General features: G+C 41.5%; 1 protein-coding gene across 1 annotated transcript in view; it reads right to left on the reverse strand.

The window, feature by feature from the left end:
• The window catches only part of Necab1 (N-terminal EF-hand calcium binding protein 1), a 155,013-nt gene that overhangs the window by 24,860 nt on the left and 114,143 nt on the right, over nt 1-16,010 (reverse strand). Inside the window, exons 7-9 of the mRNA XM_052718359.1 lie at nt 14,436-14,557; nt 10,987-11,063; nt 5,325-5,378 (exon numbers count right to left, since the gene is read on the reverse strand). Coding sequence (XP_052574319.1) covers nt 5,325-5,378; nt 10,987-11,063; nt 14,436-14,557 — 253 coding nt within the window. The remainder of the gene's footprint in view (nt 1-5,324; nt 5,379-10,986; nt 11,064-14,435; nt 14,558-16,010) is intronic.

The raw sequence follows: 16,010 nt of genomic DNA on the forward strand, positions 1-16,010 counted from the left end.
CTCAGTGGTAGAGCACTTGCCTAGCAAGCGCAAGGCCCTGGGTTCAATCCTCAGCTCAAAAAAAAAAAAAAAATTGTATTGGAACCAGTCTATAAATTTTATCTATTTACTACCATAAATAGCCACTTGAGAGCTGGCTGGTGGTGGTGCACACCTTTAATTCCAGCACTCAGGAAGCAAAGGCAGGCAGATCTCTAGGAGTTCGAGGCCAGCCTGGGATACAGAGTGAGTTCCAGGACAGCTAGGGCTGTTACACAGAGGAACAGTGTCTCAAAACCCGCCCCCCCCCAAAAAAAATACCCACCTGATTTCAACAGCCCAACTGACGTTTGTTTTATTTCCTCTCAGGGTCAGAGATCAAAAATCAGAAGATACAAACCTGTGACTAGCTCCCAAGGTTTTGTGTGATCAATCAGTTCTTTGTGTGACTCTCCCAGGAATTCGGCTTAGTACTAGTAACCAAATAGAATTGATTTCCGACATGATGATGGACATATCCTTTCATAGACATCTGCAAGGACTTTGTGGGTCAGGGATTTCTCTGGGGCTATCTTAGGTATAGATGTGAGCTCCAGACCTCTATGCACCCGTTTCTCTATAATTCTTTCAGTTGAAAAGCAATTCTTACATGATTCAGTAGATGAATACTGCCAACAACCAGAGGCCTCCACAGCCCCAGAAGTTACAGGCCCCTTAGAGTGTGACTTTCCTGTTCCTCCCACAAAGTTGCCATTTCCGTTTCCCTCACCCGGGACCTGGGTTAGCTTTCTAACTGCTTTGGCTAACTGAAGGCTGCAGAAATGACAGCGCATTACAGTTTCAAATAAAGACCCAAGGGACTGTTAGTCCCCCCGCCCTGCCCCCCAACTCAGGTCCCTGAGATCATCATGTGACCCTGATAGAGCAGGGCCAATAAAATTTTCTATAAACAGACAGCAAATATTTCATGCTTTGTGTGTTACTTGGTTCCTGTAGCAACTCCTCAAATCTGTTACTGAGTGACAACAGTCATTACGTAAACAATGAGAAGGGATCAATTTCAATACAACTTTATGCAAACAAAACAAAACAAAACAAGCCAGGTGGTAGACTGTGAATTAAGCCCTCAAAGAGCAGTTCTGGACCTCTACATGTATGAAAGGCCATCACCAGCAAAGCTGATGCCCAGCTGACCATAGATATCTGAAGGGGGCCACCGAGGAGTCACAAGAACCATGCCACCCATCCCTGTCTAATTTTCCTCCCCATAAAGTTGTGGTTATTGTTTCCAAGTCCCTGAAGTTTGGGGTTGGGTTACTAAGCAGCAAACTAGTGCAGCATACATGCTTACTTAGCATCTAGAATAAACATCTACTATTGCCTTGCTCTATTTACGACATATTCTGCTTACTACAGTTGTATCCTGAGTATGTCCTCAGAAGTAAAGTAACTTTTCTTGTACAGTGTAACTACATTTTTATTTCCACCTTTCTTTTTTCCTTTTATTGAAAATGTTTTTTAAATTTTTATTTTATTTAATTAACATTTTTTCATTTATTTTACAAACCAACCACAGCTCCCCTCCCTCCTATCCTCCACACACACTGCCCCCACCACTTCCATCTACCCCCCACCCCATCCACTCCTCCTCCATCTCCATTCAGAAAGAGGTAGGCCTCCCATGGGCTTGAACAAAGCATGACACACCAAGTTGAGGTAGGACTGAGGTCTTCCCCCTGCATCAAGGGTCGGTGAGGGAATCCAGCATGGGAACAGGTTCCCAAAAGCCAGTTATGTGCCAGACAGGTCCTGATCTCACTTTTAGGAGCCTTACAAACAGACCAAGCTACACAACTGTCACCCACATGCAGAAGACCTAGTTGGTCCCATGCAGGCTTCCTAACTGTTGGTCCAGAGTCCATGTGCTCCCACGGGCTCAGGTAACTGTCTCTGTTGGTTACCCATCATGACCTTGACCCCTCTGGCTCATATAATCCCTCCTCCCTTTCTTCAGAAGGACTCCTGGAGTTCGACCCAGTGCTTGGCTGTGGATCTCTTCATCTGCTTCCATCAGTCACTGGATAAAGGCTCTCTGATGACAATTAGGGTAGTCACCAATCTGATTACAGTGGTTCAGACACCCTCTCCACTATTGCTAGGAGTCTTAGCTGGGGTCATTCTTGTGGATTCCTGGGAGTTTCCCTGGCACCAGGTTTCTCCCTAACACTGAAAAACCCCCTACCCCCATCAAGACGTCTCTTTCATTACTCTCCCCCTCCGTCCTGCCCTCAACCTGACTCCTGCATCCCTCAAGCTCCCATCCCCTCACCTCCCCCATCCCCACTCCCAGTTTACCCAGGAGATCTTTTCTATTTCCCCTTCCCAGGGAAATCTATGCAGCCCTCTTTGGACCCTCTTTGTTATCTAGCCTCTCTGAGGCTGTGGATTGTAGGTTGGTTATCCTGTACTTTACTTCTAATATCCACTTATGAGTGAATACATACCATGTTTATCTTTCTGGGTCTGGGTTACCTCACTCAGAATGATTTTTTATTCTAGTTCCCTCCATTTGTCTGCAAATTTCCTGAGGTCATTGGTTTTTACAGCTGAGTAATACTCCATTGTGTAAATGTACCACATTTTCTTTATCCATTCTTCAGTTGAGGGGCATCTAGGTTGTTTTCAGGTTCTGGTTATCACAAATAATGCTGCTATGAACACAGTAGAGCAAGTGTCCTTGTGGTATGGAAAATAGATTTTTTTAAAATCACATAACATGTCCTGTTCCTCTACTCTTTCCAGTTCCTCCCCATCTGCTCTCCCCTCTGGATCCACTCCCTTTCTGTCTCTCATTAGAAAACAAACTGGTTTCTAAGTCACATAGGAATTGGAAAAGACAAATGAAAATGGGAAGAGCCAAAGGAAGGCACAAGAGCCAGAGACTCACTCATCCCCTCACTCAGGAATTCCATAAGAACACTAAACTGGAAGCTATAATGTAAGTGCAGAGGACCTGGTGCAGACCAGTGCAGGCCCTGTGCATGCTGCCTCCTTCTGTGAGTCCACATGAGCTTTGAACATGTTGATTTAGAGAGCCTTGTTTTCTTGGAATTCTCTATCTCCTGGGGCTCTTACAGTCTCTTCTTTATGGTTTTGTATTAAATATATAATTCTGGATGCATTCTCTGATCATGTCCCCTTGTGAAAACGTATACTCATCTATAATATTCTTTACTACATTTTATTACTGGTTCCAGTTTAATTGACTGTTTCCTTCTCATCTGTTTTCTGACAAATAGTATTCACAAGTTTATCTCTAGACCTTTTCACCAACTGATGCATAGCTGATCCTTCAGTATTTTGTTTATGGAAGGTGCTTTTGCTTTTAGCAAGTGACATTTAGTGAATGTCCTTTAACACATTCCATGTATTTATTTATTGCAGATTTTGAGTTCTCTGAGAGCTCTAGAGTACTGGAAAGTTGTGGAGTTTTCTTCTATTTGCTTCTATCATTTGCTCTCTTGTTTCTTCTCCTTTCTCAAGAACAAGGAGTATAAATACAAATGAATTGGCCTCACTCTTACTGGCTATGAGGCCTTAAACAAGGTATTTTTTTTCTTAAGTTTGGATACAAAAAATTGAAATACTGGTATTTGTATCATAAAATTGAGGGATACTACATAGTCTTATTGCCAGAACATAGTTCAAGAGTGGAGTCATGTGAGAATTCTCAGAGCTTGTAAGAGAACTCCAAGAAAACAAGGCAATAGTCTTGTGACCTCAGTTTCTTCAAAACACAGAATTGTTCTTGGAATGTGCTTTCCTGCCCTCCCAGATGTATCAGACAGGAGTGAGTTGACTTCAGCTGTTGTTCACATACCTCTACGGAAAACATGTTTTTGCCATGTACACCTTGTCCTTGTGATTGTATACTTTACTCAGGTGACTCTTCTTAACCTTTAGAGTATAAATTGCCTGAATAAAGTTGATGCTCTGAATAAAGTTGGTTATTACATGAGACTTTAGTCTGCCTCAGTTTTAGGCCCTGCTTGCTCTCCCAGGTTCACACTGCCAACTAAAGTGGTAAATGCCTTATAAAAACTTTGTCTTATTTCCCTTACTTTGGGATGATGGGGAAAATGGGTTTTAGGACATAAATTGTATCTTGGATTCATCATTATGTAATGGCTCAAAAAGTTAGATGCAATAATGGCTAGATTTACTATGTTTCAATAAGACCACCAATTAATCTAATCTGTTCTCACGATGGAGAAAAATCTCATGAACAACAACAACAACAAAAATCAACTGTTAATCCACAATCTTGCTAGCAATAAGCACCTCTACTGCAGTGGTGAGAAATCCACGAGACACTGTGTTGAGAGTGTTACCAGAGTGTTGAGTGTGAGTGTTTGGGCTTCCGGAGCTCAGCTGTAAATATAAAACTCTCTGCATCTTACTTTCTTCTTCTATGAAATGAGGCAAATGCTACTGCACCCCCATTTGGCTATCTTGAGGATTAACAATATAATCTCTTAGTATTTAACAGTCCCCAGATTTAAGCTAATTGCTAGAGATATAGTGATATGCAGGACTAGGTTTCAGCTTGGGCCTTTACAGTACTCAACCTAGTGGTGTTTACAAAATGCCTTTAGGATGACATCTGATGGCCTCCTTCTTTGCCTATCATATTCAATTATGCAATAACTCATTGTCTCGTAAGTTTATAAAAACTTCATTTTGCACCTTGTGCATGACAAGTTCATTCACACAAGCAACTATTGCCTGATGTGAAGCATTTGGTCCTCACAAATTCACATTAGCCAAGCAAAATGAATAAGAGCTTTAAACAAAGAGCAAAACAATTGGAAAATTGCTGAAATTGTAATTTTTTTTCTGAAATCTGTCTGTATACTGTGCTCCTGGGTTTAGTAACTGGTAACTCTTTTTTTTTTTTTTTCTTTCTTCGAGACAGGGTTTCTCTGTGTAGCTTTGTGCCTTTCCTGGAACTCACTTTGGAGACCAGGCTGGCCTCGAACTCACAGAGATCCGCCTGCCTCTGCCTCCCGAGTGCTGGGATTAAAGGTGTGCACCACCACCGCCCAGCCCTGGTAACTCTTATGATGGGTTTATCTTGCTTTTTTGCATGCCATGAAATGTTTATTGTTATTGAAAGCAAAAAATAATAGATGTGATAATAAGTGTCTTGGTAAATCTAAAAGGAGTGAAATGTGTCCATCCATTATTTAAGCTTTCAACTTGTTATTGGGGCACTAGATTTTGAGGGAAGTAAGTCTTGTCTTCAAAGTATGTATTTCTGACATTCTGATATGGAAATCACTCACAGGTTTAGTGCTCTCTTCAATAACTTCTTCTTCCAAGGGCTCAAGTTTCAGATCCTTCAGTCAGGGGAAGTAAAGGTAGAGAAAAAGAAAAAGATGTCAAGTTACATAACTAAAACAATCGGCATAAAACCATAGTGTAGTTTTGTTTCCATGGCTAATATTAAGCCTGAAGTGTAGATGTAACCAACCGTCTTATTAAATAAGAAACACAGAGCCAATACAGAGATGAAAGCCAAGAGGTCAGAGCAATAACTAAGAGCTAAAAACTTTACCCTTCACTGTCGCTGTACCTCTCCAAAAGAGAGCTACTTCCTGTGTCTGTCTTTTTTTATAGAGTTTCTGTTCTGCCTTCTCATTGGTTGTAAACCCAACCACATAACCTCCTAGTCACTGCCTGTCTGTACAGACCTCCAGGTCTTCCATGGTTGGTATTGAGATTAAAGGTGTGTGTCTCCAATGCTGGCTGTATCCTTGAACACACAGAGATCTACCTAGCTCTGCCTACCAAGTGCTGGGATTAAAGGCGTGCACCACCCCGCCCAGCTTTCCTATGGCTCTAATAGCTCTGACCCTCGGGCAACTTTATTTATTAACATACAAATAAAATCACATTTCAGTACAAATAAAATATCACCATACTGAAGTACTTTATTGTTTGAAAGGAGATAACTAGTTTTCATTTTACAAATTGAGCTGTTCCGATAAAGAGATACTGTATCATTATTAAAAATCAATGTTAAGGAGCTATTTATGCAATGTTTAAGTTGTTACTGCTCACTTCACTGGTGCCATCAGAGAGCAACGGGGAGACTAGAAATGCATTCAGAGGAGAAGCAAAGTTGGAATGACCAGCCTAGCAGGCAGACTGACTTTGCTGTGAGTATTGTCACGTCTTTCTTTCGTTAGGAGGGCATCACAGATATTTGTCTATTGTTATAATGCTTTCGTGCTCCAATGTAAGTTTTCTTTACTAAAACTGGTGAATTGAAAAATAAAGGAAAACTACTAATATTTGTTAAAATAAAATAAATATTTTTCAAACTTTTAAAACCTTTGTGTGTGTGTGTGTGTGTGTGTGTGTGTGTGTGTGTGTGTGTGTGTGCATGTGCTCGTGCGTGTGTGTGTGTGTGTGTGTGTGTGTGTGTGTAGGCATGTGTACACCACGGTGTACGTGTGAAGTTTAGAAGAGAACCTTTGAATGTCAGTCTTCATGAATGAAAGACTTTTGCAAAGACCTTCAGGTCCTCAACTGTGGTCAGCGGTTAACACTGATGTACCCAGTAAAACCAAGAGAGTAAACCTTCAACACTTGTGAAGATACGTGTATTCCAAGTGAGGAATACGTGAAATATTTCCCTCAAAGAACTAGGAATAAATTGGCCATTGTAGAAGTCCAATTTATGCTAGACAGTGTTAAACTGGTCATCACAGAGCAGGTCTGCTCTGGCTTGGCTGTGTGTGGTAAAGCTCTGGGCAAGTGATTTATCAACTCTAGGATTCACTTTCAGTCCCTTCTGCTGTAAATTCCTTTCCCCATAGGCCTTCCTCTAGATGGCTCCTTCTTATCTTTCACACCCAGTTTTAATACAGCATCCTTTGCACAGACCTTCCCAGACTATCCACTCACATTGCCGACTTCAGGAGTTCAGCTGTTTGACTTGATTTCTTTCATAGATTCTTTCATGTATTTCTGTCTGTTTTGTAGAGACAAACTATTTTACCCATTTTAAGTATTTCTGGACTGCTATTGCCAGAATGCTGCTAGGCACATAGACATCGCAGAATCACCGAGTGCCTGGGTGAAGGCCCCATCTAAATCATGGCTTTTCCAAAAGGAAAAATCGTGTAACGAATAAGAATGTGAATGGAGTACTCGGAGGACAGCACTGACAGAGCTGTGAGCTGGCAGTCTCTGATGATATTTCTCTCACTTTTCAGTTCTACATTGTCTGATGTAAGGGAAGGAAAGCTTTGCTCATATGAGTGTGCCATCCTCAGTCAGTCCTCCTGTGGTGATCTGATGATACACTGGGGAACGAACAGTCCTTATCACTGCCAGTGTGTGTGTGTGTGTGTGTGTGTGTGTGTGTGTGTGTGTGTGTGTCTGTGTGTGTCTGTGTGTGTGTGTCTGTGTGTGTGTCTGTGTGTGCGCGTTCCATAGTGTATGTGTGGAGGTCAGAAGGCAACCTTGAACATCAGACTTCACCTTCTATCTTGCTGGAGCTAGGGTCTCTTTCTTGTTTGCTGCTTCACACAAAGGGATGAATGGCCTGTGAGCTTCCAGGAATTCTCCAGTCTCTACCTCCCATGTGTCTCCCCAGAGAAGCACAGGGATACAGATTGGTGCTATTGCACCCGGCTTTTATATGGTTCTAGGTATTTGAACTGGGGTTCTCTTGTTGGCATGGGATACATTTATGCCTAGAGCCATCTCCCCAGCCCTAAAGGTCTTTTGTATAAATTCAATTTAGCATGGTTATAACTTCAGTACACATCCATTATTACCCATGGAGACTGGAAAGGACAGACAAAACCTGAAAAACTTGTAGGAATCATGAATGTTATTAACCACCAACCCCTTGAATGGTATCATGTTTAGTTTATAGTCTAGGAAGGATTATCACAAATATTTAATAGGCAGAAAAAATAATTTATGTTCTGCCTCAAGTGTATTTTCTTTTAACAGGGAGATGAAATCTAATGCTAACAACCACAGGAAACAAGGGAGTCAACAGTGAGATGACACGCACTTAGCCGCTCTTTGGCAATTGGGTAGTTTTCCTCTGGAAACCTAATTCAGCACAGTGCAGGATAAATCATACAAGCAAACCTAACCCATACTGCTCCACTACTCGTTAAGACAGCTCACGCTGAGCATACACAGTGGGAGGCCCAGGCTGAACACCATCACACTGCACTTTCAGCAACTCTCTTGGATGCTGCTCTCACAATAAAATCGTTTCACAGGAAGGGAGGGAGACAAAAGTCTGGGAAAGAAAGGGATGTGACAATACTTTGATTTAAAACAGGTTAGAAAGCTATTACTAAAGTTTAAGCCATTCCAGAAAAAAGAACTGCACATATTTCATACACCAAGAAGAGATAGTTTCCCTAGGAACTTCAAAACCACTTCAAAAAGAGATATTTTGTTCTTTAAAAGAATGTAAACTTATTTAACACAGGAACCCTTATGTTTCCATTGGGTTCTCTTTTCAAAACAGAGTCTCATATTCCTAGGCCTTTTGATATTAGAAAACTAATTTTCATATTTTTCCTTTAGTCCTAGCTGAAAATGTAGTTTTTTTGAAATGAAAGAGGAAAGTTGATCTGCAACATGCTTATAGTTCATGTGTTTGCTCCAGTAGGAGGCCAAAGTCAATGAAGATGCCCTGGCTGAAGGGCTGGAGCTATCCAGGGATGCTTCCCTCTGACGGACGTGACTCTCCTTGTATAGAAAGAACCTTGTTTTCAGCATCCTGTCCATCTTCAGGCCCAGAGGTTTCACCTCAGCTGTGCCAGGTGTAAGACCTGACCTGTCAGCTGACCTCGTTACTGACACTTAAAGGGGTACCTCTGTCTATTGTACCCTGAAGTTGACGCATCTAGAAAGCCAGCTTCCTTTCTCATTGCACCTCAGAGTGGAGCACCCCTTGTCCCTCCCCCCATTTCTGTGAGACAGTTTCTATGGACTCAGATAGGCTGAAATCCTCATACTGTTTGTGGCTTCCCAGCATACCCATCTGGTGGTACCGTTAATTCTACTCCTGATCTTGGAAGTCTTTCCTTTCCATTCACTCACATAGTATGGACCCATCTCTGGGTTCTGGGACACAAACTTGAAATTGATACCGTTGTTGGAGATGACTTCTTCAGCTTGCAACCTAGTCTTTTCTTGTTTTAATCCATTTTGATCTTGATTTAAAGCAATTTGTATCTCACTGCCTGGTTTTCTACCAAAAGATCTTATGTTTATAATTACCAGTTAAAAAATAATAACTGTGCCGGGCGGTGGTGGCGCACGCCTTTAATCCCAGCACTCGGGAGGCAGAGCCAGGCGGATCTCTGTGAGTTCGAGGCCAGCCTGGACTACCAAGTGAGTCCCAGGAAAGGCGCAAAGCTACACAGAGAAACCCTGTCTCGAAAAACCAAAAAAAAACAAAAAAAAAACAAAAAACAAAACTGTGTCTGTTGTTCCCAAGACCAAGTCCAAATCCCTCCGTCTGTTAGAAATGCCCCTCATGATCAGGCAGCAATCACCACAGCAACTTAGTCCTCACTCCTTTCCTAAACGAAAGACACAGCCTTTCCACTTCCATGCCTTCGCCGTCCTCTCCAATTAATTTCTTCTTTGTTTACTAAAACTTTACTTCTTCAGTTTGTTAGCTAATCAGCATTTATTCCAACTTAAATGTCAACACATTTTCTTTTCCATGAATTACTCTTCTCTTTCCACTGCAGTGGTCTGAAAGGCCCCCCCCCCCCACTTTCTCCAAGAGGCTAGCATGTGACCCTAACAACACCAAGCCCGTCTTCCCACCTGGAATCATGAGTAGAACATAAACAGACTGGAAATGGTTTGAACTCATTAATTCTAGTGGACATAGCCCAAGAAACTATAGCTCTTGCTAGCTAGACATCTGGAATCATCTTATCTCCCAAACTCCTGAATTCATGTCATAGAATCCACTATCTGCGGATTTCATGAGTGTTTCTATATCCTTCCAGAAATTTCTCAATTTTATTAAATTTAGAAAGATGATTTCTATTGCTTGTAATCAAATTATTAATTGAGTTGTCATCAGTATTAAAATATAACTTACACACTTTGTGAATGTGAAAGCCTTCCAAGCACCCAGCTCATGGAGACCATTCCTTCAGGTAAACGTCTGCATATTGCAATTTTTTGGCACATGTCAGGACCTACTGAGCATTAGCTATGAATTAAGTTCCGACTATCAGTCATTTAAACAACAAACACCCTTCCTTTGCTTGATTATTTGTACAATTATACATGGGTTCTTCAAAACTCGGGTTTTCTGCCAAGCAAAAATATTCATTCTTTGTTGTCCTGAAGTCACAGAAAACAAGTTTTTTTACTGATTGACAAAGGTCACCATTACCATCAAGGCTGTTTATAAGCATAGTACCAGTATACTGTTAGGACACTTGATACAAGCTGAATCGCTCCATAAAGATACATAAATTAAGAACATACAATGGAGCTACAAAGAAGTCTTCATCATATCCCTTCTTGTCCACTTACTAGGCAGGCTTGATGTTAAGATGATCAGTTAACATGTTAATCTCTAGAAGTTGAGCATAGAATAATCCTTTCCCCTAATTAAACTGAGTCACAAGACCTCACTTGTATTTGTCTATGAGATGCCATTAGCATCATTCAAACATAACCTAAGAGTTCATTTAGTTCTCAGCCCTGGACCTCATTTTAAATGTAACTCTGAGCTTTCATATTTGATTTAACAAACAAACAACCAGTCAGAAAACAAGCCCTCGTAGCTATAGCCAGCCATTCGGAGAGTCAGCTGGATGTTGAGCATTACTCTATCCATGCGACAGCTGTGGGTGGACATCTAGGAGGGAGGAAACTAGGTCAGAAGATCTTGCAAAGAAGGAGAGAGTGGAAAGAAAAGAAAGTACCTACCTTCTTTTCCAGTCTATCAATTAATTTCTGGAGTCTGTTTATCTGGGTCATCCACTGGTTGTCTTCTTCTAACAACGCTTGGGAGAAAATCACAAAGGCAGAATGTTAAGTTTTTAATAATGAAGAATGCTCTTTCCACCCTGAAGGAAGAATGCAGTGTCACTGATTTTTTAACAGAGCCTTAAAAACGTATCCATGAGTGATGTCTCATCGATTCACAGAGATCCCTGCATCACTGACTTTTTTCATGAGCCTGTTTTATTCTTTTTAATGTTGTTTTCTGCACTGGCCTGTGAAGCTCAAGAGAGCAGACCCTGCTGAGCCAGTTTTACCTTCCTAGAAGACAGTTTTCTTTTGAAAAAGAAGGAAAGCACTGATTCTAAACTCAGCTATGAAGCAGGGACAGGAACAGATAAAATCAGAACCTTGATATGGGGCTGTGCTGTAAAACAAGTGTAATAGTAAGGTAGCTGGTATTGTCTTTCCCATTGACTAACCTGGGACTGTATGGACCCTTCGGTCATGGCTTAGGGGGGAAGAGTGCAGACCAGAGTCTGTTGTGCTGTATTCATGTGTATGAAATATGCTCATGTATATGTGTGGATATAGTCGGGACTACCTATGGATACATGTGTAATTGTATATATGTATAGCACATATATACATACATACCGAATATTTATCTGCACTTATCTGCGTATCTGGTACCATGCAATATATATGACATTGGCAAGTGTCATGTCTGTTTGAGCTCACTGGAAGCTGGCTTGAGAAATAGGATTACCCTCCCCCCTCATCTCTGCGTGTTTGTTTCCAAGTGTTCTCCAAGGCTCCTTGTCTGGGGATGAGCTGGCTCTCAAACTTTACAGCAGGGAGGAACTAGATCAGCAAAACAACTCAAGAGTAAACACATTATGCCCCCAGAAGAGCCAGCACGTAAACTATTTCCAAGAAGTGTTACCACTTTTTTCCAGGATATAAGAGTGTCTGTAGTGGGAAGGAGAAGCCAGAATTCCAGACCCAGGAAGCTCATCCATGAACAGAGTTTCAACTGTAAACTCCATTGACTGCCTCAGCCTCCCAATTTGATGATGTCATCTTTAGGTGTTGCTATTTATTCTTTTACTTGGAAGCCTCGGCAAAGGGGGATACTCTTCTGGGACTCTCCATGAGGAACTCCAGCTGGCTGCTTTAAAAGACCTTCTTCAGTCAGCTTCTATGGGATGTCTTTAGAGCTTGTAACATCCTCTCTCTTTCTCTCTGTCTCTCTGTCTCTATCTCTGTCTCTCTCTGTCTCTCTCTCTCTCTCTCTCTCACACACACACACACACACACACACATTATTTATTCTTTTATTTTGGCTTGTTATCTACCTGATAAGCTCATCATTCAAAATCTAAAATATGGCTGTTAGAGATCATTCTCTGGACTGTACAGAAAACACCACTTTAAACACCACATAAACACTGCTGGTATTATTGCTTAACTATAAAGATAAAAAGGGAGGCATCATGTTCTGAGATCTTGAATGATCATCTTAGCTTCATGTGTGCTGATGACAACTCACTTAAGATGTCTTACAAATGCTTATTGAAGTTACATTAGTTATTTTTCCTTGAAATGAGGGCAAAATTGAATTCACAGCTATAAATCCTGCTTTATCATAGAAAGAAATGGACCTAAACTGTAAAGAGGTACTATTCACATATGAAAACCCGTTCATCTTTAAGACTGCAAAACATAAAGCATAATGATTTGTATCAAAATGTACTTCTGTACCCACCTTTTGGAGGAAGAAATGCACCAACAAGTTATAAAGTAAAAACAAACATTAACGCTGCAACAAATAAATGCTATCAGAAATGGGAGTTTAAAGAAAATACTTCAAATGTAGAAACCAATATTCATGTTTAACGCTTACTGCTCAAAATAGGTAGTATATTTATCTCTAAGCTTCATTGTTCCCTACAGGGATTTAAGGAAAATCAAACACCTTGGAAACTGTAGTTTTGACTATGCCTTTCCATTAAAGTAATAGCCAGGCTTCACCCTACTTATCATCTAAGATTAAGTCTGATTGATACACTCAGAATAGCATGACCATAATTGAGTATTTTCTGTATTTTCCCCCCAAATTACATCACATTTATATTTTATTTATTTATTGTGTGCGTACTCTTGTATGGGTGTGTGTGCTTGCACACTCAGGGAAAATTGATGCATTCCAAGGCTTGTGTGTAAAAGTCAGCTGCCAACCTGTGGGAGTTGGTTCAATCATGGGGTCTGACTTTCTACCATGTGGGTTTAGGGATCAAGTTCTGGTTGCCAGGTTTGGCAGCAAGCTCATTTACTTGTGGGGCCATCTCCCTGGCCCAGTGTTTTCTACATGGTTAAAATGGAAATAGTATAATCTGTGCTTGGCCTTGGGAACTCAGCACAGCCATTTTCGAGCTATGAGAGCAGCCTGTAATTTGCTTGCCGATTCCTTGCTCTTTCCTTCTGCACAGTTTCTGTGCAAGCCCTGGGGTGCATGCGCGCGCGCGTGTGTGTGTGTGTGTGTGTGTGTGTGTGTGTGTGTGTGTGTGTGTGTGTGTGTTAGGGGGGTGGACTTTGTACACCTCTTGCTACAGTCAGGGGCATAATTTCCTGCTCCATGACTAGCGGGCTTGGCATGTGACTTATTTGGCAAATGGAAAGTTAGGTGGCAAAAACTGCATTGTAGTTTCAACCTATTTATATAATTTTCGCCTGGTTGCTTGTGCTTCTGACATTTACCAGGAGACAAAAATGCTCTGCTTGTCACTAATTCCAGATGAAGCTACCAGGAGCAGAGAACTCAGCCTATAGCCTAGAACCATATCCGGCTGACAATGCCCAAACCACCTCCAACCACACACTTGTGAGGGAGAAAAACAATTATTTGTACTTGTAATGATAGAGATTTTGGGTTTCTTTGGCAATAAAAATGGACTAGTAGTCTAGATGATCTTAGAGAAGTCACTTCATATTTGGGGCTTTGGTTTCTTCCAAGTGAGCTGGAATAATGTGGAAACACATGTACACTGTGTAAGGATTTGGGACAGAAGAAGACAGCTATGGTTAATCCTAAGAGTTTCCCGGAAGAGTTCATGATACACACTTCAGGTGATTTGGTCGAGGTGTGGGGGGGGGGTAGGTACTGGGTGGAGGAGCAGTTTCAGAACTAGGGTGCGCTGCAGGGCCAGCCTCTCGGGAATTGGCTGCTGGAGTGCTTTCCTGTGCATCCATTCCTCTGTGAGCTGTCCAGGCACAGCTGCTAGGATCTTATGGGACTGGCGGTCATCACCTCCTCACTTCCTAATAAATACTCTGACCTCTTTAGTTTCACATGCATTTGGTGAAAAGGAAAGCGTTCCAGGCTGCTGGTTTAAGATAATCCACATGAAGAAGAGCATCGATGTCTGCCTTACCTGGACTGCTAACATTGAACTGCGGGCTGTTGGGGGAAAAGCTGTTGTGTCTCTGCACACGGCGGCTGGATCGCTTTCCAGGCCACTGAATAGACAGGACTTCCGGTTTGGCTGGGCCTTGCCTGAAACAAGAACCAACGCTGAAATTTCCTGTCAGACCTTCAGTGTGTTACTCCTAGGATAAGGTCCTGAGGTATCAACCACTAGGCTTTTCTGGGATATTTAACGGAGACCCAGGGGAAATACTGTTTGCAAACATGCCCTGGAAAGTCAAGCTGATTGTTACTACAGAATACAAATGCAAGGATGAGAATGCTCTAGGCTTTCACTGTTCGTAAAATTAAGCCCAAGTAAAATGTAGTTTGTAACCTACCCCTTCTTTCCATCATTGGCCAAGTCTTTAACAGAAAAAAAATTGGTGTATGATGTGTTGTGTTTTGCTTAATTTGAGAATGCCCATGGAATTTTCTTTGCTTAATGTTTTAAACTTTTGTTCCAATCTACCAAAATTTCATATATTCTAAAAAGTCAAGTAATTCCATAGTTCTTACTTCAACAGACCGCAGCTCCCTCCTCCTCTTCCCAGATGCGCCTCCACTCCCTTTCCAAAGACATTTCTTAGCAAGTGCCTATTGTGCTGTTTACCATCCCATCAGAACTCAGCATGCTTAAATCACTATGTCTGTGGTTTTATTTTAAGCTTTCCTATTAGCTTCCCAATGTGAAATTAGCTAGTGATAAATACATGGAAAGGTTGTAAGAAATGCCCAAGAAAGAAACTTAATTAAAATGGTGGATTTAGTAAAAGAGCAAGTTTGTCTTTCTTGTTTCTTGGTTGGCACACAGAACATTGTAGCTGAATTTCAACTCTCTTCAATTGTGGCTAGCTTGAGAATGTAGGAGAAGTGCTTGGGACGTGAAGAAGAAAGACTGACCAGTATCGAGATGTTTCACTGGCCTTAGGCTGGCCTATAGATGTCTCTAGCTAGAGAAATCCCCTAAGCATCTGAGTCACTTTCTAGATTTTCCATTATAGGCAGTCAACTATAGCACTCGCTTGCCTTTGTGAGAATCAGTTTTTAACTACCTTTCACTAGTGAAGACTCCTTTAGCTTTCATCCTGTGTTACTGGATTCCATTTTTCTCTGTGTGGTTTCCTTTGTCTGGTGATAAATAAGCCCCAAATTGTTTTCCAAGGTAGGTTCCTTTAGCTTTTATCCTATGTTATTGGATTCCATTTTTCTCTGTGTGGTTTGCTTTGTTTGGTGATAAATAAGTCCCGAATTACTTCCTAAGGTGGATTTCTCACACATTTCGGTGTGAAATACTCCCCATGGCATTAATTTTTATGGCACTAAGACTTTGAGGCAGCCAGTCATCTTAAAGAGAGTGTCCCCTGACTCTGGCTAACTGCAGATCTTCTTCTCTCCATCCTCTCCTCCAAATCCAATCCTCTAGTCTTATCCCTAGCTCCATAGCAGACTACCTGCTGTACCCTCCCTCTGCCCCCACCCCCATCTCCAAAAGATCACATAGATTTACTCCTCCGAGCTTCCTTCCCCTGACTCATTTAAC

The sequence above is a fragment of the Peromyscus californicus genome, unplaced genomic scaffold, assembly GCF_007827085.1.
Source record: "Peromyscus californicus insignis strain IS unplaced genomic scaffold, ASM782708v3 Scaffold_5__1_contigs__length_169319896, whole genome shotgun sequence".
Taxonomy (NCBI): domain Eukaryota; kingdom Metazoa; phylum Chordata; class Mammalia; order Rodentia; family Cricetidae; genus Peromyscus; species Peromyscus californicus.